The sequence below is a fragment of the Rhinopithecus bieti genome, unplaced genomic scaffold, assembly GCF_001698545.2.
Source record: "Rhinopithecus bieti isolate Rb0 unplaced genomic scaffold, ASM169854v2 scaffold_44592, whole genome shotgun sequence".
NCBI classification, from domain to species: Eukaryota; Metazoa; Chordata; class Mammalia; order Primates; family Cercopithecidae; genus Rhinopithecus; species Rhinopithecus bieti.
This window is the reverse complement of record NW_016818423.1, coordinates 917160-942488: the sequence shown is the minus strand read 5'-3', so window position 1 is coordinate 942488 and position 25329 is coordinate 917160. Positions and strand designations below refer to the sequence as shown.

General features: G+C 48.2%; 1 protein-coding gene across 2 annotated transcripts; it reads left to right on the top strand.

Moving 5' to 3' along the window:
- The first annotated feature begins 4574 nt into the window (after positions 1 to 4574).
- Positions 4575 to 24793, top strand: PEF1 (penta-EF-hand domain containing 1). 2 transcript variants are annotated; one of them, XM_017857033.1, is made up of 5 exons: positions 4575 to 4965; positions 14919 to 15216; positions 21346 to 21501; positions 22015 to 22158; positions 23812 to 24793. In XM_017857033.1, exons 1-5 carry the CDS (start codon positions 4942 to 4944, stop codon positions 24039 to 24041), a joined length of 852 nt encoding a protein of 283 aa, XP_017712522.1. In that variant the 5' UTR covers positions 4575 to 4941; the 3' UTR covers positions 24042 to 24793. The 2 variants fall into 2 exon arrangements, with proteins under 2 accessions (XP_017712522.1, XP_017712521.1); XM_017857032.1 differs by lacking the exons at positions 4575 to 4965; positions 14919 to 15216 and adding an exon at positions 19163 to 19465.
- The last annotated feature ends 536 nt before the right edge of the window (positions 24794 to 25329 follow it).

Genomic DNA, 25329 nt, shown 5'->3' with positions numbered 1-25329 from the left:
TCGCTGATTGCAGCGTGAAGGATAGGACTGGAGGGTCCTTAGTTAGAAACCCTCTGCTCAATAAGATGGAGAAAAGGCTGCTGTGTATTTATTCTGCAGAGAAAAATCTAAACTTTGATGCTTCTGGAATTTAAATCTTCCTTTTTGTCATAATATTTTCCTCTGTCACTCAAATTCAACAGAATCTAATTAGACTCTTTCTTCATTTGGGGTCTGTTAACCCCTTTACAAGAATAGATTTTTTTTTTTTTTTTTTTTTGGAGGTGGGGGGACGGAGTCTCACTCTGTCACTCAGGCTGGAATGCAGTGGTGCCATCTCAGCTCACACAACCTCCGCCTCCTGGGTTTAAGTGATTCTCCTGCCTCAGCCTCCGGACTAGCTGGGACTACAGGCGTAAGCCACCATGCCCAGCTAATTTTTGTATTTGTAGTAGAGACAGAGTTTCACCATGTTGGCTAGGCTGGTCTTGAACTCCTGACTTCAGGTGATCCGCCTGCCTCAGCCTCCCAAAGTGCTGGGATTATAGATAGACGTGAGCCACCATGCCCAGCACCGGATTTTTTTTTTTTTTTTTTTTTTGGTGCTAGAGATCCCAAAGGACTAGATCTTTTTTGTGGCTGTCCTGAATAGTTTATGGGAATAGATGATGTCAATGTACTCTCCTTATGATCCCATAATGGAAGGGAAGTGTGGCCAAATTGCCACGTCTGCTGTTCTCATTCCTCGGTTGCTTCTGTGGAAAGTTGCAAATCATCCTCTGATCCACAGCATCCAACTGGAATTTAAATTTCAGAACTGGATCTAGTTGGAATCAAAGAGAATTAATTCCATAATAATTAGGTGGGTGTTGGTATTCCTTCTGAGTAAGCCGTACAGAAGCTTGGTGCAGAGCCAAGTGGCTCCTGGGAGGCTGTGTCTCTAGGGGAGGCAATATTTTCCAGCGGATGGGCCTTTCATTACCAAGCTCTGCCTCACCTCTAAAGGGTCAACCGCAGCGCTTCCACCAACTCAGGAAAGTGCTCTGTGCTCTAAAAAAAGGCTGGAATCCATGCTTTCCCCTTGGGCTACAAGTGAAACAATAACAGGAACTTCTCCACCCACCTCTGTCTGCCTCAGGTAGTTGAGGTTTTGGAAGGGAGTTGATTGTTTTTCAGTCTTAGGAAGATCCTGATCTCTCTTTTATCCAGCCCCCTCCAAAACAAACATACCTGGGCCTGTGTGGGTCCTCAGAGGCACGGCCCCGGCTGTTGGCTTTGGCCGGTCCCTGACTCCCTAAGAGAAGACGTGGATGCCCCATCCACAAAATAGCACAGACCTCCCACAGATAGTCCTCCTAAGCCCTTTGCTAGGCATAGGGGAATGGGGGCAAATAATTCTCAAAGGAGCTGGATTCTCATCACCTAGAACAGAGCCTGGCAAGAGGTGGGAACTCAATGGGATAATATGTCTATGGAATAAGTGAGTGTGTGTCACATGATTCCAGTTTGCAGGCCAGCTTGTCACTGTTCTCTCCCAGGCAAATATACCCCCTTGACCTTCAACCTTCTTCCCTTCTGAAGTTTTGCAGTTCAATTCCACCAATATTTTTTGAACTGGGGGGTTAGAAAGGTAAAGAAGACACTACTTACTATTAAATACTGAGTAGTTAAAAAAAAAAATGCAGACCTGGGATCAAGTCCTACTTCTCCATTTATCTTTTTTTTTTCCCCCAGACAGAGTCTCTCCGTTGCTCAGGCTGGAGTGCAGTGGTGCAAACACAGCTCATTGCAGCCTTGACCTCCTGGGCTCAAGCAATCCTCCCACCTTGGCCTCTGCAGTGGCTGGGACTCCAGACACATGCCACCACACCTGGCTAATTTTTTAAAACTATTTTTTGTAGAGAAAGCATCTCACTATGTTGTCCAGGCTGGTTTTGAACTCCTAGGCTCAAGCGGTCCTTCTTCCTGCTCCCAAAGTGTTGGGATTATAGATGTGAGTCACTGCATCTGGGTTCCATTTATCTTTTTGATAACAGGAAGGTCACTTAACCTCTCTGAGCCTCAGCTCTTCATTATAAATGGGTAATAGTATCTATCTCAAAAGACTGTGGTGAAAATTAAACAACACATAGTACTTAGCACAATGTCTGGCACCTAATAAGCACTCAATACATGATGATAATAACACTAACACTGAATTCATGCTAGGCACTATGCTAGGTGCTGAGGTTAGAGGAATACGTAAGAAAATGACAGTTCTACAATATACATGTAAACAGATTGGAGAATTCAACTAGTGACACGCATTATGAAAAAATAAAATAGATGATGGGAATGTGTGGGGTACAGTGTCAAGAAATGCTCCCCACCCCAGGTGATATCTTAACTGAGACCTGAAGGATAAGGAAAAGCCAACCGGTGAAAAGTCAAGGGAAGAATATCCCAGACAGAGGGAAGAGCTAGTCCAAAGACCTGGAGGCAGGAATGAGCAGGCAGTCAGAGATAAGCCAAAGCCAACATCCAGGAATGAGCTCTGTACACTCCAGGAGTGGCACAACCAGGCCAGCATGGCTGGAATGAGGCAAGGGGGACAGCAACAGCAAGAAATGAGGCTGGAGATGCTGGTATGTGTGGCCATGAATGTCATTAGGATGAGTTTAGCTTTTGTTGTACGAGTGATGGGAAGTCCCCAGGGAGTCGAAGTCAAGGAATAAGATAACCACTCTGGCTGCCTGTGGAGAAAATGAAGTGTGCGGAGAAGAGCGAGAGCAGGAACATTAGTCAATTGGCTATTGTAGTGATCCAGGCACGGATGATAGTGTCTTGGACTGTAGTGATAGTGCGAACAGGGAGAAAAGAGCAGATGTGTACATGTTTGAATTAGAGCAAATGGAGATGAGGGAGGTGGGGGATTGTATGGAGAAAAAAAGGACACACAGGAATGCTCTTAGGTTTTTGGCCTGACAGACTGGGTGGATTTTCTGAGACGGAGAGGAATGGGTTTTGGGGAAAACATCAAAAGAAAACCCTTATACAAGGTAGGCTGGAATATGGCCCAGTGACAGTACCAAGTGCAAAGGGGGAGTGGCGAGAGAGAGTAGCTAACGCTGGAGCTAAGGGGAATGTGGGAGGGTTAGGTGGAGAATGGAATTGGAACTGAGACTTGCAGGACTGGAGATGGGAGGGCTGCTGGTCCAGGTGAAAGGAGTGGTTTGAACCTAAGTTTGGGGCATGAGCAGGTACAATAAGCTCATTTTCAAATTTACACATGTGTTCCTGTCAGCTAAGAAAGCTGAAATTTACAGAGGTTAAATAACTTGCCTAAATAAAATGTGGTAGATATACACCAAGGAATACTATGCAGCCACAAAAAGGAACGACATCCTGTCCTTTGCAGGGACATGGATGGAATTGGAAGCCATTATCCTCAGCAAACTAACACAGAACAGAAAACCAAACACTGCATGTTATCACTTATAAGTGGGAGCTGAATGAAGAGAGCACATATACACACGGGAGTCTGTCGGAGGGTAGGGGGAGGTGGGAGGAGGGAGAGCATCAGGAAGAATAGCTAATGGATGCTGGGCTTAAGACCTACGTGATAGGATGATCTGTGCGACAAACCACCACGGCACACATTTACCTATGTAACAAACCACATCCTGCACATATACCCCGATCTTAAAATAAAAGTTGGAAATTAAAAAAAAAAACTTGTCAAAGGTGATACAGTTAGAAAGTGATAAAACAAAGATCCTCCCTCCAAAGCAGAAGTGCTGAATGGTGGAACTGAGCACAGAAATACAGAGTAGCAGAAGGGGCGGTAAGATTGGCAAGGTGAGGTTGGGCCAGATTCTGAAGGGGCCTGGAGTGCCAGAATGAAGAGATTGGGCCTTATTTTGTAGGCGTGGATGAACAGCATCCGTTGTAGGCTGTGCAATGGGCAAGTGGCATGATCAGCACTGTGATTTTGGAAAGTGCACTTGGTTAGATAGATGGGCTAGACTGGATAACACTTCATAATAATCGTGTCAGTCGCTGTACTAGATACTGGAGTTATACTGACAAGCAAAAACAGACAAAACCCTAGCCCACATGGAAGAACTTGACAAAGTAATCAAATAAGCACACAAATAACTGTACAACCGGAACCACTGAGTGGCAAGTATATGGTGCTGAGATTACTCAGTCACCAGGATTTGACCTGCGATGGGGACCGACCTAGACTTCCCTGCTGAGAACTGGACATCCATTGACCCCGGTTCTAGGCCACCCACTGTGAGCTAGGGCAAGTCAATTGCCTCTCTGGACCTCAGTTTCCCCATTTACGAAGAAAGAGGCACTAGATAATTCAATTTTCCTTCAACTCTAACGGTCTGGGATTTTTTTCTCCAAAGACCACAGATCTGTATCCCACTACAAGGCTACTAACTGGTACCCAGTGGTTTGACATTAGAAAAGTAATTCCGCCATCGCTTCTCTCTACCGGGAAGAGTCGGTCGGTTCCCCGTTGTCAGGGGAACCGCCTGCCCACCGCCCCTCCTCTCCTTTCCCGCGGCTCCTCTACGGAAACTCAGTAGCTACGCTAGCAACTACGTCACTATCATGCGTCCCACTTGCCAGGTTATAACATGGCTACCGCAGCGACACCCCACCCAGGCTTCTCACTAAATATCCCAACCTGACCACCGCTTGGGCCCACTCCAGCTCAGGAAAGGGAGGAACATTAGCGCCGGCACAGCTGCCAAGACTTCTGGAAGCTCCATCAGTCACTTAGCTCTCGTGGTCTCTCGGGTAGGCATCCTCCCACTGCCCCATCGTCACTTCCGTCGGCCGATAGTGCCCAAGATTGACAGGCGCAGACGTCCAGTCAGATGCGAGTCCAGCCCCAAAGCCGAGGCGAGGGGCGGGTTTGAGAGCGGAAAGCCCCGCCCCTTGCCTGCGTGTGACGTCAGAATCGCCATGGCCAGCTATCCGTACCGGCAGGTGAGTGTGTGAGGGACCCGCTAATCCAGGTAGCGGCCGTGCCAAGCGCAGGCCCGGCGCCCTCCTGCTCCTTTTCCCCGCTTTCTCCGCGCCCTTCCCACGACGGGTTCGCTTCAGCGAGGCCTTGCGCTGTAGAGAACCGAAAAGGGACCGTCGGTCGCGCCCGGCTCACGTCATGAAGGACCGCACATTCGCGAGGTCGTGTCGCGCCCCCTTTGACGTCGCTCACGCGAGGATTTGGGGACCTTGGACCCCACAGGTCCAGGCTGGCGCTGGCCTGGGCTCCACAGCCTCCCAAGGCCTGGGGGCCTTGGGCGGGGGCATCAGCCATGACCGGACGTTTAGAGTTCTGGTTCCGTCGATCTCGTTTGGGGCGTCGGATAAAAATCCAGGCTTCCGGACCCACCCTACACTGCGTCAGAGTCATCAGGAAACTTTGGTTGTAGCAGGCGCCACAAGTGAGCTGGTTTGACCACTGACTTAGTTCAGCACCGCCATTTCGCACATAGAAAAGTGAACCCCGAGAAGACACAGAATTTACCTGAAGTCACCAGGCAGTTAGGCAGCAGGGCCGAGGTCAGAACCCGGGCTGTCTTCAGATTCCTCTTCCCCAGCGTATATTCAGTGAGGAATATCACAACAAGGTGATTCTGTGGCCAGAATTCTTTGTTGGGTGATAGTAGGGTGTTGAAGTGCACTTTGGAGTCAGAGGTAGGTTCATACCTTAGCTCTACCACCTAAATAGTTGTGAGCCCTTGAGCAAAATGTTTTGCCTTTCTGAGTCCAAGTTTCCTCCTGTAAAATAGGGCCGAATAATAGGATCTGCCTCATAAAGCTATTGTGGAGAGTCAGGAGGTGATGCTTACGAAGGGTTTGGTACGTAGTGAGGTGTAACAAGTGTTGCCCTTTAGCATTTTGATGTTTACTAGACTTCTAAAAGGCCAGTGCCCGAAGGGTCCTCAAAATAGACCCCTCATTTTACAGAGGAGGAAATGAAGCCCACAGAGGTCTGCGATCGCACAGTTATTTAGGAGATGAAACCCATGCAGGAAATGTGGGAAAACGAAGTCAACTGGTATATTACACAGTGCTCAGCTGAGTATAGTCACATGCCAAAAGATGTAACAGCCCTGCCAAGGAGTGCGGTCTTGTACGGGTTACACAGTGTTCGGACCTCCATTATCCTAATCACGAAGGCTCTATGGGCAAGCAGGTATTATTACCCCTAATTAACTGCTAAGAAACAAACCCAAAGAGGTTAAGTGGCTTCCCAAAAGTCACATGTAGTAAGTGAGGGTGAGGCCATGACCAGAGCTTAGGACTTCTCTTATTGCATCCTTAGAGAGAGGTAGGAAAGAGGCCACTGCAGGCTGGAGTTAGGAGGAAGTGTAACATAGCAGTTGTTTCCTAAAGTCCGTTCCGTTTGCTGAGTCTTGTGAGGTGTTAATAGATATTGTAAATATAGGAGGATTCTGTAGTTAACTAAAGTTTTGGAAATACTCTTGTTAAGTATAGCTGAATAAGTTTGTTGACCACAAACAATTTCAAAATTCTTAATTTGCTAATGTACATTGTAAATCTTCCAGAAAGGAATATAATATTCAGTATTTCTTAAACATATTTAACCATAGAAACTCCCCCTCCCCTCTTTCTTTTCAGATGTCTAGTCACTTTTTGTGACTCTAGTATTTCTGAGCAACATAGGCTGAGAAAACATTCATAGTGCCTTGTTTCCCAGTGGCTGGTCTTCTGCCTCAGAATCACCTGAGAGCTTGTTTAAGAAAGCACACTTTCGGGTCCCACTTCAGACCTGTTCTGTAGCCAGGAATCTACATGCTAATAAGCATTAGGGACAATTTGTGTGCATCCTAAAAGCAGTGACAGGTTAGACAGAACTGTGCTAGAATCTAGCTGTGTTAATATTATTGTTATATACCCTTGGACAAACTAAGGGCTCCAAGCCTCAGCTTCCTCACCTGTTATATAAAGGGAGAAATAATACCTGTGAAAAGGGCTAAAATGAGGTTGAAATGTGGGGAGCCTGGCACGTTGCTAGTGCCTAGTACACGCCAGTGTCTGGTGGCAGCTCTTGCTGCTGTGACTGCTCTCATGATGCCATGCTGCCTGGGCTATTCTTGGAGTGAAATACTGAAAAGGAGCACAGAGAGAGGAGTCTGGAATAGAAAAAGAAATGTTGCTTTTTTTCCTACCATACCCTTGTCCGCCTCCTGGTCTCAGGTGTTCTAAGAAAGGAAACGGGTTGTTTTAGAGCATCTCAATCAGTGCTGCCTCCCCTCCACCCACTACATAGCTTTGGAGGATTCCAGCCTATTGTTAGGAGTCAGAATTCCTGTAATTTTCCACTGCTTCCAGTTCAGGGTACCCAAGCAGGGACTGGGTATTGGAGTAGTAAAATTCAGGCACCCTTTGGTCTTATGGGGGAACCACCTTGGTGGATTTCAGTGCTGAAGAGCTTAGTTTCTGAAGCCAGAGAGAGTTGGTGTCAAATCCCTGCTTTGCCACTCCTTTGCAGAAGTTTGTTGCAAAAGTCTGGGACTCAGTTTTCCCTTTTTTTAAAAAAACATTTTTATGTATTTATTTATTTTTGAGACAGAGTCTCGCTCTGTTGCCCAGGCTGGAGTGCAGTGGCACAATCTTGGCTCACTGCAACCTCTGCCTCCCGGGTTCAAGCAGTTCTCCTGCTTTAGCCTCCCAAGTAGCTGGAATTATAGGCGCATGCCACCACACCTGGCTGATTTTTTTGTATTTTTAGTAGAGATGGGGTTTCGCCATGTTGACCAGGCTGGTCTCAAACTCCTGACCTCAAGTGATCCACCTGCCTCAGCCTCCCAAAGTGCTGGGCTTACAGGCATGAGCCACCACGCCTGGTCTAGTTTTCCCTTCTTTAAAATGGAGTCATAATAGTATCTACCTCAGAATTACTCTAAAGATTAAATACGATAATCCACGTAAAGTGCCAGGTATGGTGTTGGGCATGTAGAATACTCCCAAGTGGAGGAGTAATGCAGTTATGCAGATTGAAGAGACAATGTGATAAGTATTAAATGGGAGTAAGTGTAAGGTACAGCACCGGAGAGTGAGATACCTAACTCAGTCTAGGGGTGCATCAAGCCTTTTTAAAAAGAGGTGATATTTAAGCCAAAAACTGAATCACTGGTAGAAATTAACTGAGTGAAGAAAGGAATGATATTCCAGCGGAGGAAATAGCTGCACAAAGCCCGGGAAGCAAGCAAGACAGCCTAGGATTTTGGAGGAACTTTAAGAAGTTCAGTGTAGTTGTAGTGATGTGGGGGAAAGGGGTAGGAAATTAGACTAGAAAGGTAAGCAAGGGCCAGATCCCAAAGGGACTTGTGAGCGTTTTGGGGGAGTGTGGCTTCATCCTAAGAATAGGGAGGGAGCCAGTGAAGTGTTTTGTCCCGTTTGTACTTTAGAGCGCTTACCGTGGGGTGCTGTGAGAATGGATTGAAGCCGGAGAGACAGGAGGCAGGGATACCGGTTTTGACACTATTGAGGTAATCTAGGCTAAAGAGAACTGTGACCTGGTAGAGGAGATTTGAGAAGCACCTAGGAGGTAGAGTTGAGAAAACTTGGTGCCTGAGTAAGGTGACAGAGAGGAAGAAAGAGGAGGTTCCCAGGAGGGCACTAAGGCTTTGGGTTTGTATGATTAGGAGGAATGGGACTCCATTCACTGAGATGAGAACACAGGGAGGCATGTGTTTGGAGGGAAGGTCCAGGAGGCTGCTGGATATGTGGGTCTGTAGCTCCGGAGTGATGAAGCTGGAAAGATTGGAAAGTGTGAGCACAGAGGTAATTGAAGTCTGGGGATGGTTCTTGGCTCATTGTTTATTGGTTGCATACTTCTCTCCTATTTCAAGTGGCTCTGCTGGTGAATGCTTGAACCATTCCTTTTGTCTTGTGATTGTTTAACCCCTTAGTTTGGGCTTCCCACCTCCTCCCATGCACTTGAAGAGTAGCTCTGGGTTGCAGACCTATCTTTGCAATGCTCCCTCCTCCATTCGTCGTCAGGGCTCAACTTGGAACAGCCTTTGATACCTTTGAGCTTTACAGGGTCTTGAGGTTAGAAGAGTGAGTCCTCAGAACTGGAAAGAAAAAAAAAAAAAACCCAGGACTTTCTGAGATGGTTATTTGGGAGGAGGTAAGCTCCCTACTGCTTGCACGAGTGCAAGTAGAGATTCCAAGTGGTGCTGCAGAGATTCCAGTATTAACTGAGAGGTTGGACTGAAGAATCTTTAGGGTGTCTTACAGAATGTGGCGCTCGAACTGGGTCTAGGTGCTGGGATGAAAGTAAGATTTTTCTGAGACTCCCTGATTTCTGGGCTTGAAGGCTCTGAGAGATCACCTAATCCAGCCTTCCCTCTACCTCTGTCCGCGGTAGAAATTCATTGCATTTGACAGAGACATTTAACACAATCCCTCGCGCAGACACATGCTAGGCTCTCACTCATTTATTGAGTGAACAAACAGGAGGGGGTAGTGTAGAGTCATGCAGACCCTGACTTGAATCCCAGCTCGCTCATTCTAGCTACCTGATCTCAGGTATGGTATTAAACTCTCTGCCCCTTAATTTTCTCATCTGCAAAATGGAGATGATAGTGTTTACCTCACAGGACTGAGGATCAGTGAGAGCTGATTGAACTGGAAGCACCTAGCGGAACCTCAATAAATGTTCATTGCCCCCATTCCCCCAGGGCGTCAGATGTAGCTTATTTGCAATCAGCCAGAGCCCTAGAGATAGTTTTTCTGTGTTGCTGCAGAAGCTGCAGTTACTGAACTCTTCCTTTTTCCTTCCACTTCACAATCTTGTGTTTATCGGTATGAAATAACTCTTGGAAAAATTCTAAAAAGGGCTGGGAGCATGGAGTAGTATAAAAGAACATGGAGTCAGGGACGCTGTTTTTCATTTCTGGTTCAGACCTTTGCTGACAACTCAGTGACACTGGGTGACCCTCTGTGAGGCAGGGACCACCTCATCTTCTTCCCCAAACTTCCTGTGTAGCCTGGATTCTGTCTCAGTTGGCTCCACCTCCTTCATCTTGTGCAAGCTAGAAAAACCCGAGTCATTCTAAACACTTTCCTCACTCCTCCATCTCTTTCCTAATCTAATTAGTCACCAAGTCATGTCTGGTCTATCTCTGAAATAGCTTCAGAATCCATTCCGTTCTCTTCATCCCCCAGTGTGCTGTCTGGTTCATGCCCTGCCTGCCCAACACCTGGGCTACTGCCTCCGTCGCTGGCTCATCCTCCACACCGCTGCTGGTTACTTCCCTAAACAAGGTTCTGATCACGTTCCTCTCCTGTTGGAAACCCTTCTGTAGTGCTCTGTTTTCTCCGGCATAAAGCCCCAGCCAAACTCTTTAGAGTGGTGTTCATTTGTTCAAATATTTGTGGAGACTTGCAGGTGCCAGGCACTGTGCTGGGCCCTGGGGTACTATGATGAGTGAGGCCCAGTGTCTGTCCCTGGGGAGCTTACTGTTGGATGGGGGAGATGCTAGACAGACAGAAACTACTCTTAGACACTGATACCTCACAGCTAACTGAAATGCAGTGGGAGAGGTGCTCAGTCAAGGAGTGTATAAAGGGCCTGCCTTTCTGGGTTCACACTGCATTCTTGGCTCTGCAGTTTAACTCATTCCCTGAATGCACTATGCTCACTCTGAAGTCTGTGCCTTTGTCTTTCTTCTCCCTTCTGTCTGGAGTGTCCTTCCCTGCCTGCCTCTTGAGAATGCCTATGCATCCTTCAAGGACCAATTCCAGTATCACTGCCACTTCCTCCAGGAAACTTTCCTTGATCCACCTCATGCGTTGTTCATTTATTCATTCTTCAAACAGCACAAATCCCTCCATCTAAGCTTCCTTGATAGCACATAAGTAGATTTTTCTGAATGGCACTGATCAGATTGTATCACAATTTTCTGTGGGCTCCTTAAGGGCAGGACTTCATTTAGTTGTGTCCTCAGATCTACCACAGAGCCTAGTACAATATCGTCACTCTGAAAACGTGTGCCAAATGAAGTCCTTTAACAGCTCTGTGGCTTAGTTTCTTCATCTGTAAAAGAGGCCAACTAACATCTTCCTTTTTTCTGTTAGGAGGCCATTGGCAAGATTCTGCCAGTAGTGTTTGTGTTTGTGAAAGTACTTTGTAAACTACAGAGGAGGTCTTTAATGCAGGACAGAAAGGAAAGGGTTTAACTGCTGCCAGACTGCAATAGCCGGGAGGGCAGGAGACCTGCCTGGCAGCACCTGCCTTGTTGGCCTGGGGGTGTTTCTTGGGTGGTTTATAGGTGGTTTCCTAGGTGGGTTTTCCTAGGTGCCAGGTGCAGTTTATAGCTTTGTTCACAGGGCTTATAGTGGGGCAGCTACTTCTGGCTTTGTGTCTGGCCTGTTCTTTGGGTGTGCCCAGATTCTGCAGAGTCCCCACTCCCTTTCTATCCTATGCTAGAATCCTGACCCCTATTGGATAAGGAAGGAGCATTGTAGCAGGAGGCAGGAGGAGTCCTTGGGTGCAAAGGAGTGGTCCAGCCTTGTCTCTGCCTGCAGCTCACAGCATGACTTGGGCAAGTCCCTCCCTCCCTCCCTGTCTGTAAAATGAGGGGATTAGGTTAAGTGACTTGTCTTCTGGGTATTTCTCTCATCACACCTCTCCAGCCCCTTGGGAATCTTGTTCATTCTCTAAGTCCTAGTTCAAATGCCACTCTCATGGAAACACTCCCTGATTTTGCCCTCCTTCCTTTGCAGCCCTATGGCACATAACTTATGTCTCCATTTCAGAAACCTGTTTTCCTTATGCTATTTTGTTAGACATTACACAGTGTCTACATATTAAGTCCTGTCAACTGTGAGCTCCTTCAGAGTGCTTCACTCTCCTTTATACCCCACCCCCCACAGTTCACCTGGTCCAGGATTTTGCTGATAATAGCAATTAATAGAACAATAGCAGCTATGACTTATTGATCATTTGCTTTATGCCAGGCACTGTTGTGAAAACTATTTTTCTTATGTGAGTGGTTTTCAGACTGTCTTTTCAGTCACGGTGAGGGTTCTTCAGAGCCCCTCAGAATCTAGCAAGGGAGGGGGGTTCCATATGGTAGGGCTCTGGAGCCCCCACTTTACTTCAGCCAGAGCAACTTTTTTTTTTTTTTTTGAGACGGAGTCTCGTGCTGTCACCCAGGCTGGAGTGCTGTGGCCGGATCTCAGCTCACTGCAAGCTCCGCCTCCCGGGTTCACGCCATTCTCCTGCCTCAGCCTCCCGAGTAGCTGGGACTACAGGCGCCGCCACCTCGCCCAGCTAGTTTTTTGTAGTTTTTTTTTTTAGTAGAGACGGGGTTTCACCGTGTTAGCCAGGACNATCAAGGTTATTGAGGCAGAAATAATTTGATGAAGGTTTACTGGAAGCCAAATGTGAGGATCAAACACACGGAAGTTGGGAGTGTTCCAGGGTCTGTTACAAGATGACTTTTTTTTTTTGAGACGGAGTCTCGCTCTGTCACCCAGGCTGGAGTGCAGTGGCCGGATCTCAGCTCACTGCAAGCTCCGCCTCCCGGGTTCACGCCATTCTCCTGCCTCAGCCTCCCGAGTAGCTGGGACTACAGGCGCCGCCACCTCGCCCAGCTAGTTTTTTGTAGTTTTTTTTTTTAGTAGAGACGGGGTTTCACCGTGTTAGCCAGGATGGTCTCGATCTCCTGACCTTGCGATCCGCCCGTCTCGGCCTCCCAAAGTGCTAGGATTACAGGCTTGAGCCACCGCGCCCGGCCTCAACTTTCTTGTATTAGTTTTATTTATTTTATCAAAGGATTCTTTCTTTCTCTTCTTTCTTTTTTCTTTTTTGGAGACAGGGTCTCTCTCTGTTACTCAGGTTGTAGTGTTGTGGCACAATCACAGCTCACTGCAGCCTCCAACTCAGGCTCAAGTGATCCTCCCGCTTTAGCCTCCCGAGTAACAGGGACTACCGGTGTACCACCATGCCTGGCTGATTTTAAAATTTTTTTGTAGAGGTGGGATCTTACTATGTTGCCCAGGTTGGTTATCAAAGGATTCTTTAGTTAAAATTAAACAGAATTTTGCTGCATTTATTTCTTATAATCTGCAGAACAGTCCAATGAGGAAGGAATTGTTCTATTTGTGAGGAAGCAGGCTCAGAGAGATGAAGCCACAGGCCCACAGTCATGAACTCAGCTGATGGGAGCAGAGTTTTAAATTGAGATCTGTCTGACCCATTCTTGTCTGTGAAGGAGTCTTGCTAGTATAGTAGCTCTGACAGCTTCTAGGGAGGAAAAGCTCCCAAGGATTGCTGAGTTGGGGAGGTGACAGGGCCTGTTTCCTGCTCTCCCCACAAAAAACCTCATGAATTTGGCCTTAGCCTTAAGAGTAATTATCTCAAGCTATCAAACACAACAAAAGAGAAAGCCCAGGCTCTGGGTGGCTTGGCCACTGGTGCACTCACAGCTTGATCTAGAACATATCTAGATGGTGCCGTCCTCGGAGCTGGGCCTAGCTGCTGTCTGTGCCCTTGAGTTCAGCTTGTCTGCAGATGTGTTGGGGCTGTGCTCTGCTGCGTCCTGTGCTAGCCATTTAGGGAGATGGAGCAGAACACTCTGAGCCTCAGGGATCCCTGGCTATTGGTGTGGGAAGGTGGATGAGAGAGGGAATGCCCCATGTATGCTCTAATGCACAGATGCCCTGGACATAGAGCCAAGAAACCCAGGTTCTGGTCCCAGCCCCTCCACACAGCCTGTGTGTGATTTTCCTGGACTTGAGTCTTGTCCTCTGTAGGAGGCTATTATTAATAGTGTTTGTTGAGTGCTTAATCTGTGCCAGGCCCTGTGTCATGACTGGCCTCATTTCATTCACAAACTAACCTGAGAGGTAGCTTTATTATTCCCATTTTACAGCAGAAGATATTGAGGCTTAGAGAGGATAAGTCAGTCCAGTTAGTAAGTGGCAGAACCTGAACTTGAACTCTTGAACTGGTTGTTTCTTGTTTGTTTGTCTGTTTTGAGACTGGATCTTACTCTGTCACCCAGGCTGGAGTACAGTGGTGTGATCATGGCTCACTGTAGCCTCGATCTCCCCAGGCTCAGGTGAGCCTCCCACCTTAGCCTCCTGAGTCACTGGGACTATAGGTGTACACCACCACACCTGGCTAATTTTGTATTTTTTTAGTAGAGATGTAGTTTTCTATGTTGCCCAGGTTTTAGTAGAGATGTTGTTTTCTATGTTGCCCAGGCTGGTCTCTAACTCCTGGGCTCAAGCAGTCTGCCTGCCTCAGACTTCCAAAGTGCTGTGATTACACAGGTGTGAACCACCACGCCTGGCTGTTGAACTGGCTGTTGAAACCATTGTATCATATTGCCTTAGGAATAGGGTCTCCCCTGCCTGCCTCACAGAGTTGTGAGTGAGGATAGGGATATGTTTTACATTAGGGTAAGGAAGACATGCTGTGGATGAATCCATGCTACAGCTCTGTCATTTGTCACTGATGAGGGTCAGGGGTGTATGTTAGAGCCTGCATTTTCCCCATGAGTTCTGCAGATAGAGATGGGAGTACCACAGGATGGACATTGAGAATTCTGTTTGATTCACTTGCCTATTCATTCATACAGGAAATATTTACTGAGCATCCATTCTACACTGGGAGCTGGGGATAAAGTCACAAACCAGACAGGATCCCACCCCTTGGCGTGCAGGAAAGGAGAGTTAGGAAAGGAGGATTTCAGCCCTGACTCTGCAGGTCTTTGGCGGTGTGACTTTGGGTAACTCAGTTTACCCATCTGAGCAGTGAGATCGTAATTCCAACCCTACCTATAGGATCAGTTGAAAGGATGGTGGTGGAAGTGCTTTATGGCTGTAAAGTGCCATACTCTGCCTAGTTTCTGGCCTCATCATTCTGACTGATAATCTTGCTCTTCCTACAGGGCTGCCCAGGAGCTGCAGGACAAGCACCAGGAGCCCCTCCGGGTAGCTACTACCCTGGACCCCCCAGTACTGGAGGGCAGTATGGCAGTGGGCTGCCCCCTGGTGGTTATGGGGGTCCTGCCCCTGGCGGGCCTTATGGACCACCAGCTGGTGGAGGGCCTTATGGACACCCCAATCCTGGGATGTTCCCCTCTGGAACTCCAGGAGGACCATATGGCGGTGCAGCTCCAGGGGGCCCCTATGGTCAGCCACCTCCAAGTTCCTATGGTGCCCAGCAGCCTGGGCCTTACGGACAGGGTAAGTAGTGATCTTGGACTCTGGGTACCTCTTGACGTGGTTCTGGGTTATCCATGGCCAGCCCTTGTCCTTCCTGTGGGTGTGTAGGCAGCCTGGTCTCTGGCACCTTAGCATCTTGCTTCCAGCTTCAGTGTGTGTCCTCAAAATGAGAAGTCTGTCAGCTAGTTGTGTTGCAAGCATTTGTTTGTATTACTTGCTCATGCTTACTTTCTTTTGCTTATATGTCAGCAGCTGTTAGTTGGCTGTTGAGTTTCTGTTCTGTGTGTCTTTTCATTCAGGGATCCATGCTGAAGGAGCAGCTCCCGTTTGGGATATGTTATCTTTGTGGCAGAGAGAAAGAGCAGGAGAGCTAGCAGGAATGCACAATGCCTCTTAAAGCTTCTCTGAAGTACTGTATGTCTTGCCCACTAGCATTCTTTTGGCCAGAGCACCCCCTGATCAAGACTGACATCAGTAGGATGGGAATGGATGTCCCTCTGCAAGCCACCAGGCAGTGGGAGAGGATGTACAATGCTCTTATAGGGAAGGGGAGATTAGCAAATAATCTAATAATAGATTATTGAACTGGCCTTTTCAACCATTGTACCATATTAGTACAATGTCTGTGGGTGTGCAGACTGTGTCTTCTGGCTAGAGATTATTAGCCAGGAAACATAATGTAGCCTACCATGGGGAGAAACTCAGTTTAAATATCCGTTTTTCTGTGAAAATATCTCAGAATACACACATTCCAGGCTCTTTGCTGAGGATTTTATTTTTCTGTTATCTCATTTAATCATCACAACGATTCTGGGGAAATGGGTTCGTTTTAGAAACATGGAAGTCATTACTCAGAAAATTAAACATTTTGCCTAATGTCACACAAGCTAGTAAGGATCAGATCCAGGGTTTGAATCCAGGTCTGCTTTGATTCCAAAGCCTGAGCTCTTCTATATAAACTACACAGATCAAACATGTTACAGAGTCTCTCCTGCCCCAGGGCTGTGGCCCTTGCTCCCCTATGACACTGATGTTTTAGGATGATGGGTAGAACCTGCCTGGATTTTTCCAAGGAGGTCAGACTAATCCCTAAGTCAAGCAGACCTTTTTCCCTCTGTCCTTACTGAACTTTGGTACTAGGCAGTGGTTTCTGTCTTCCACAACTGCCCATGGCTGTCTTTGTGTGAAGGGACCCTTATTGTGGCCAGTTAACTCAGTGTCCTGAAATAGACAGACTTACCAGCTTCTACACCTTTTTTTTTTTTTTGAGATGGAGTTTCGCTCTTGTTGTTCGGGCTGGAGTGCAATGGCATGATCTTGGCTCACCACAACCTCCACCTCCCGGGTTCAAGCGATTCTCCTGCCTCCATCTCCCCAGTAGCTGGGATTACAGGCATGTGCCACCACGCCTGGCTAATTTTGTATTTTTAGTAGAGACGGGGTTTCTCCATGTTGGTCAGGCTGGTCTCGAACTCCCGACCTCAGGTGATATGCCTGCCTCGGCTTCCCAAAGTGGTGGGATTACAGGCATGAGCCACCGCGCCCGGCTNGAGTGCAGTGGCCGGATCTCAGCTCACTGCAAGCTCCGCCTCCCGGGTTCACGCCATTCTCCTGCCTCAGCCTCCCGAGTAGCTGGGACTACAGGCGCCGCCACCTCGCCCAGCTAGTTTTTTGTAGTTTTTTTTTTTAGTAGAGACGGGGTTTCACCGTGTTAGCCAGGATGGTCTCGATCTCCTGACCTTGCGATCCGCCCGTCTCGGCCTCCCAAAGTGCTAGGATTACAGGCTTGAGCCACCGCGCCCGGCCTCAACTTTCTTGTATTAGTTTTATTTATTTTATCAAAGGATTCTTTCTTTCTCTTCTTTCTTTTTTCTTTTTTGGAGACAGGGTCTCTCTCTGTTACTCAGGTTGTAGTGTTGTGGCACAATCACAGCTCACTGCAGCCTCCAACTCAGGCTCAAGTGATCCTCCCGCTTTAGCCTCCCGAGTAACAGGGACTACCGGTGTACCACCATGCCTGGCTGATTTTAAAAATTTTTTTGTAGAGGTGGGATCTTACTATGTTGCCCAGGTTGGTTATCAAAGGATTCTTTAGTTAAAAATTAAACAGAATTTTGCTGCATTTATTTCTTATAATCTGCAGAACAGTCCAATGAGGAAGGAATTGTTCTATTTGTGAGGAAGCAGGCTCAGAGAGATGAAGCCACAGGCCCACAGTCATGAACTCAGCTGATGGGAGCAGAGTTTTAAATTGAGATCTGTCTGACCCATTCTTGTCTGTGAAGGAGTCTTGCTAGTATAGTAGCTCTGACAGCTTCTAGGGAGGAAAAGCTCCCAAGGATTGCTGAGTTGGGGAGGTGACAGGGCCTGTTTCCTGCTCTCCCCACAAAAAACCTCATGAATTTGGCCTTAGCCTTAAGAGTAATTATCTCAAGCTATCAAACACAACAAAAAGAGAAAGCCCAGGCTCTGGGTGGCTTGGCCACTGGTGCACTCACAGCTTGATCTAGAACATATCTAGATGGTGCCGTCCTCGGAGCTGGGCCTAGCTGCTGTCTGTGCCCTTGAGTTCAGCTTGTCTGCAGATGTGTTGGGGCTGTGCTCTGCTGCGTCCTGTGCTAGCCATTTAGGGAGATGGAGCAGAACACTCTGAGCCTCAGGGATCCCTGGCTATTGGTGTGGGAAGGTGGATGAGAGAGGGAATGCCCCCATGTATGCTCTAATGCACAGATGCCCTGGACATAGAGCCAAGAAACCCAGGTTCTGGTCCCAGCCCCTCCACACAGCCTGTGTGTGATTTTCCTGGACTTGAGTCTTGTCCTCTGTAGGAGGCTATTATTAATAGTGTTTGTTGAGTGCTTAATCTGTGCCAGGCCCTGTGTCATGACTGGCCTCATTTCATTCACAAACTAACCTGAGAGGTAGCTTTATTATTCCCATTTTACAGCAGAAGATATTGAGGCTTAGAGAGGATAAGTCAGTCCAGTTAGTAAGTGGCAGAACCTGAACTTGAACTCTTGAACTGGTTGTTTCTTGTTTGTTTGTCTGTTTTGAGACTGGATCTTACTCTGTCACCCAGGCTGGAGTACAGTGGTGTGATCATGGCTCACTGTAGCCTCGATCTCCCCAGGCTCAGGTGAGCCTCCCACCTTAGCCTCCTGAGTCACTGGGACTATAGGTGTACACCACCACACCTGGCTAATTTTTGTATTTTTTTAGTAGAGATGTAGTTTTTCTATGTTGCCCAGGTTTTTAGTAGAGATGTTGTTTTTCTATGTTGCCCAGGCTGGTCTCTAACTCCTGGGCTCAAGCAGTCTGCCTGCCTCAGACTTCCAAAGTGCTGTGATTACACAGGTGTGAACCACCACGCCTGGCTGTTGAACTGGCTGTTGAAACCATTGTATCATATTGCCTTAGGAATAGGGTCTCCCCTGCCTGCCTCACAGAGTTGTGAGTGAGGATAGGGATATGTTTTTACATTAGGGTAAGGAAGACATGCTGTGGATGAATCCATGCTACAGCTCTGTCATTTGTCACTGATGAGGGTCAGGGGTGTATGTTAGAGCCTGCATTTTCCCCATGAGTTCTGCAGATAGAGATGGGAGTACCACAGGATGGACATTGAGAATTCTGTTTGATTCACTTGCCTATTCATTCATACAGGAAATATTTACTGAGCATCCATTCTACACTGGGAGCTGGGGATAAAGTCACAAACCAGACAGGATCCCACCCCTTGGCGTGCAGGAAAGGAGAGTTAGGAAAGGAGGATTTCAGCCCTGACTCTGCAGGTCTTTGGCGGTGTGACTTTGGGTAACTCAGTTTACCCATCTGAGCAGTGAGATCGTAATTCCAACCCTACCTATAGGATCAGTTGAAAGGATGGTGGTGGAAGTGCTTTATGGCTGTAAAGTGCCATACTCTGCCTAGTTTCTGGCCTCATCATTCTGACTGATAATCTTGCTCTTCCTACAGGGCTGCCCAGGAGCTGCAGGACAAGCACCAGGAGCCCCTCCGGGTAGCTACTACCCTGGACCCCCCAGTACTGGAGGGCAGTATGGCAGTGGGCTGCCCCTGGTGGTTATGGGGTCCTGCCCCTGGCGGGCCTTATGGACCACCAGCTGGTGGAGGGCCTTATGGACACCCCAATCCTGGGATGTTCCCCTCTGGAACTCCAGGAGGACCATATGGCGGTGCAGCTCCAGGGGCCCCTATGGTCAGCCACCTCCAAGTTCCTATGGTGCCCAGCAGCCTGGGCCTTACGGACAGGGTAAGTAGTGATCTTGGACTCTGGGTACCTCTTGACGTGGTTCTGGGTTATCCATGGCCAGCCCTTGTCCTTCCTGTGGGTGTGTAGGCAGCCTGGTCTCTGGCACCTTAGCATCTTGCTTCCAGCTTCAGTGTGTGTCCTCAAAATGAGAAGTCTGTCAGCTAGTTGTGTTGCAAGCATTTGTTTGTATTACTTGCTCATGCTTACTTTCTTTTGCTTATATGTCAGCAGCTGTTAGTTGGCTGTTGAGTTTCTGTTCTGTGTGTCTTTTCATTCAGGGATCCATGCTGAAGGAGCAGCTCCCGTTTGGGATATGTTATCTTTGTGGCAGAGAGAAAGAGCAGGAGAGCTAGCAGGAATGCACAATGCCTCTTAAAGCTTCTCTGAAGTACTGTATGTCTTGCCCACTAGCATTCTTTTGGCCAGAGCACCCCTGATCAAGACTGACATCAGTAGGATGGGAATGGATGTCCCTCTGCAAGCCACCAGGCAGTGGGAGAGGATGTACAATGCTCTTATAGGGAAGGGGAGATTAGCAAATAATCTAATAATAGATTATTGAACTGGCCTTTTCAACCATTGTACCATATTAGTACAATGTCTGTGGGTGTGCAGACTGTGTCTTCTGGCTAGAGATTATTAGCCAGGAAACATAATGTAGCCTACCATGGGGAGAAACTCAGTTTAAATATCCGTTTTCTGTGAAAATATCTCAGAATACACACATTCCAGGCTCTTTGCTGAGGATTTTATTTTCTGTTATCTCATTTAATCATCACAACGATTCTGGGGAAATGGGTTCGTTTTAGAAACATGGAAGTCATTACTCAGAAAATTAAACATTTTGCCTAATGTCACACAAGCTAGTAAGGATCAGATCCAGGGTTTGAATCCAGGTCTGCTTTGATTCCAAAGCCTGAGCTCTTCTATATAAACTACACAGATCAAACATGTTACAGAGTCTCTCCTGCCCCAGGGCTGTGGCCCTTGCTCCCCTATGACACTGATGTTTTAGGATGATGGGTAGAACCTGCCTGGATTTTCCAAGGAGGTCAGACTAATCCCTAAGTCAAGCAGACCTTTTCCCTCTGTCCTTACTGAACTTTGGTACTAGGCAGTGGTTTCTGTCTTCCACAACTGCCCATGGCTGTCTTTGTGTGAAGGGACCCTTATTGTGGCCAGTTAACTCAGTGTCCTGAAATAGACAGACTTACCAGCTTCTACACCTTTTTTTTTTTTTGAGATGGAGTTTCGCTCTTGTTGTTCGGGCTGGAGTGCAATGGCATGATCTTGGCTCACCACAACCTCCACCTCCCGGGTTCAAGCGATTCTCCTGCCTCCATCTCCCCAGTAGCTGGGATTACAGGCATGTGCCACCACGCCTGGCTAATTTTGTATTTTAGTAGAGACGGGGTTTCTCCATGTTGGTCAGGCTGGTCTCGAACTCCCGACCTCAGGTGATATGCCTGCCTCGGCTTCCCAAAGTGGTGGGATTACAGGCATGAGCCACCGCGCCCGGCTGCTTCTACACTTTTATCTACCACCCATGCCCCCCCATCTCGCAGTTCACCTTTTCCAGAGAATTCTTGAAATGCTTCAGGGGTATGGGTCCCTGTTCCTTAAAAACATAAAATCAACTAAGAGTAGTGTCTGGAACACTATACAAGAACTCCAGAGGACTCATGGAATTGAAATCAACTGCATATACTCATGAATCTTCACTGAAGGTCCTCTTCCGTCAGAGTAAGAATGTCAGCTGCGTGGAAGACGGAAGGTGAATTTGTGAGGCTTTGTGTGTAGGAAAAACCTGTAGCGAGGAAGTTACTGAGGCTGGTCCTTCCTGGCATTTCTGTTGATGGCCTTCACACCCCTTCCTCCAGGTGGCGCCCCTCCCAATGTGGATCCTGAGGCTTACTCCTGGTTCCAGTCGGTGGACTCAGATCACAGTGGCTATATCTCCATGAAGGAGCTAAAGCAGGCCCTGGTCAACTGCAATTGGTCCTCATTCAATGATGAGACCTGCCTCATGATGATAAGTGAGTCTCCGCCTTGCCCTTGGGCCCGAGCTGGGGCAGAGCCACCTGATAGTGTACAGTAGGTGGGTAGGTAGACATTCTGAAGAGAAATTCATTGACCAGGGAGGACTGCGGGGAGGAAGCTAGGTTCAGGGTGAGATCCCCTAGACTGAGAGCTCTTTTCCTGAGATCTTTCTTAAGTTCTAGACCCTGCCTAGTTACAGGCTAACTCAGTTTCCTCTTCTATAGAATGGTACTCCCTCTCCTGGTAGGAAACAGCAGGGAGGGGTCAGGTGCCAAGGCTGCAGAGAAAATGCAGTTCTGGATGGGCTGGGGCTAAAGGTGTCCAGAGTAGGAGGACGGTGCAACGCTTGATGTGGGTGTCTCAGGTGCAAGCATCTAGGCCTTAGGCCTTGGTTCTGTGAAGTCACCTACTCCAGCCTGGGGAGAAGGGCTACCTCAGTGGGGCCTGAGGGGGACCCTTGGCCTTCAGTCTTGAAGCCTTCCTTCCCTCCTTTCCCTCCTCACCTTCAGACATGTTTGACAAGACCAAGTCAGGCCGCATCGATGTCTACGGCTTCTCAGCCCTGTGGAAATTCATCCAGCAGTGGAAGAACCTCTTCCAGCAGTATGACCGGGACCGCTCGGGCTCCATTAGCTACACAGAGCTGCAGCAAGGTGCGGGTCATGGCTGGGGCATGATGGGCAGGACAGAGCTAGACTCTTCTCTTTACACCCTAAGATACACAAAGGGATTTCCTCTTGCTACCGAATGTCCACCTGCACTACAGAATGCTGTTCTCAGTGCAGGCCTGTGTCCCTCATCCCTCCTGTGACCCAGTTGGGGCACTGAGCCTAGATCCAGGGCAAGGAAACACCTGGGTCCAGAATCAGGGCTGGACCCCGGAGTGCTGGGTGAGATGGCCCCAGCTACAGGGAGCCTTAAGGATGGAAAATTGGCACCTTAAGGGCTGTGAAACCAGTGTGTGTGGCTGGGGTGACTCCTTCCTCTCCAGTTTCTAGCATGTAGAATGGAAAGAGCCCTGAACAGGGCTCAGAAAGATGGGTCTGTTGCCACCCCTGCTAGTGGGCAGTTTCTCTCCCAACTTTGGGACCCCGAGCACTCTAAAAGTTGCGGTTGGGGAAGATGACCTGAGGCCACAGCCCCAGGTCTGGTTCCAAACTGACTCTGTAAGGCAGGAGGCCACAGTTTGGGCTCAGGCAGGTTAGTAAGAGGTTGAGTGGAGGACCCAAGAGGGAGCTTTGCCACCCAGGAGGGAGAAAGGGCTCCCCAGAGAGTCTAGTCCTTTGCCCAGGCTGTGGATTTCATTCAGACTAAGGAGGTCTATGGGCAGGAGTGAGTGCACCACATCTGCCCCCAGCAGAAGGGAGGGGAGATGGCCTATGGTAATGACCTACTCTTGCCAGCTTTTGCCATGGATATTAGTAAGGGTGATAGTAACCACAGCAAAACAGATATTTACTGAATGCTTGCTATTTTTAATAGGCTTATGTAATTCATTCTTCCCATGTGCTAGGTACTATTTATAATTCCACACCCTTCAATGAAGAATCCCTTATTATCTCCCTTTTACAGGTGAGAAAACTGAGGTTTAGTGTGGGTAACCTGCCTAAGGGCCTGCATAACAAATGGAGAGTTGAGGTTTTAGCCTGGCCTGGTAAGTTATGAACAGAGGAAGGAAGGAAGCAAGCATCCCAGTGAAGAGACAGGATGCTCCAAGAGACCTTGGAGTGGCGATGACTTTATTAAAATAGCACTTACCGAGTGCTTTTTATGTGCCAGTCACTGTGCTAAGTGCTTTACATGATCACCCGTTTTAATCCTTGCTAGAACCTACAAGTTAAGTATTATCCCCATTTTAGAGATGAGAAGATAGGGATAGTGAGGCTAAGCAACTTGCCCAGGGGCTGACCCCAGAGCAGGTCCTCATACCTCTTCTGTGCTGCCTCTGATGTCTGCCCCAAGCAGGGTGGTCGTGGGAGCTCAGGCTTCCTTTTGGAATGCAAATGAGTCAGAAATGATTGCAGATAGTCCGTTGTCATCTCTGGAATCCCATGAGCCTCAGCTGAAGAGATAATAATGGAGACTGGGAGAAAGAGGGATAAGGGCCTTCCACCTAAGGGTAGCATCCAGACAGGGCCCCTGTTGTGCTCCTGACATCTTAGACCCTTGGGATTTCTCTACCCTCTTTATGCTTCTGTGCCCATCCTCTCGAAGTTCCTTGAACTGCTGTGATCCAGTATTGCTGATTGATGGAGGTGCTCATGGCAGGTTTTTGTGTGTCTGGTCTGTGTGCCCCTCTTCTCCAGCTCTGTCCCAAATGGGCTACAACCTGAGCCCCCAGTTCACCCAGCTTCTGGTCTCCCGCTACTGCCCACGCTCTGCCAATCCTGCCATGCAGCTGGACCGCTTCATCCAGGTGTGCACCCAGCTGCAGGTACTGACAGAGGCCTTCCGGGAGAAGGACACAGCTGTACAAGGCAACATTCGGCTCAGCTTCGAGGACTTCGTCACCATGACAGCTTCTCGGATGCTATGACCCAACCCATCTGTGGAGAGTGGAGTGCACCAGGGACCTTTCCTGGCTTCTTAGAGTGAGAGAAGTATGTGGACATCTCTTCTTTTCCTGTCCCTTTAGAAGAACATTCTCCCTTGCTTGATGCAACACTGTTCCAAAAGAGGGTTGAGAGTCCTGCATCATAGCCACCAAATAGTGAGGACCGGGGCTGAGGCCACACAGGTAGGGGCCTCATGGAGGAGAGGATGGAAGTTGAATGTCCTGATGGCCATGAGCAGTTGAGTGGCACAGCCTGGCACCAGGAGCAGGTTCTTGTAATGGAGTTAGTGTCCAGTCAGCTGAGCTCCACCCTGATGCCAGTGGTGAGTGTTCATTGGCCCATTACCGTTACTACCTGTGTTCCCTCACCAGGCCATCCTGTCACACGAGCCCATTTTCTCCAAAGTGGAATGTGACCAAGCATGAGAGATATGCCCATGGGACCAGTGGCTTGGATTCCGCCACACCCATAAATCCTTGTGTGTTAACTTCTAACTGCCTGGGGCTGGCCCTGCTCAGACAAATCTGCTCCCTGGGCATCTTTGGCCAGGCTCTGCCTCCGCAGCTGGGACCCCTCACTTGCCTGCCATGCTCTGCTCGGCTTCAGTCTCCAGGGGACAGTGGGCACCTCTCCCTGCCAATACTTTTTTTAATTTGCGTTTTTTTTTTTTCATTTGGGGCCAAAAGTCCAGTGAAATTGTAAGCTTCAATAAAAGGATGAAACTCTGGGGTTCCATGTTTTCCACCGTGATTTCTCAGCTACAGGTCCATCCACTCCTTTCACTGACTATTTAAATACATCCTATACACCAAGCCATGCAGAAAGCAGCAGCTTGTGGGGACATGGCCTATGTGGGGCTCCTCTCCACTGCCAGAGGGAAGTGAAGTGTAGGGTAGCCAGCTGGGGGCCCTGCCGGGTTCAGTTCAGTATGGCCTGAAGGTCTATTCAGGAAGCTATTTCATAGCAGTTTTAGGGCAGGCATTCTGGGTTGAAAGCAGCTACCTCAAACTTCATAGCCTGGCCTTTCTATTTTCTCAGGCCCTAGTTTTATCTTCCAGACAAACTCCATTTATTAAGTCATAACTTTCCCCCCATTTTTATTAAGCACAGACATCTGTACTTGCAAGTCAGATCTTTAGATCAGCATAATACCCAGTCTACACCGACTGTCTGTAATGAGCTGACCACATTTCAATCAAAAGCCAAAGACACCAGACATTCTAGTTTGCCAGGGGGCTTTATTCTGGGTAATGGTGATTATCTTTTGGC

Bases quoted from the DNA above. Each gene is read 5' to 3' on its own strand.
- PEF1 (XM_017857033.1), top strand. From the start codon at position 4,942: ATGGCCAGCTATCCGTACCGGCAG. The intron at 15,217-21,345 runs GTAAGTAGTGAT...CCCTTCCTCCAG, and splicing joins GCCTGGGCCTTACGGACAGG to GTGGCGCCCCTCCCAATGTG. The intron at 21,502-22,014 runs GTGAGTCTCCGC...CCTCACCTTCAG, and splicing joins GACCTGCCTCATGATGATAA to ACATGTTTGACAAGACCAAG.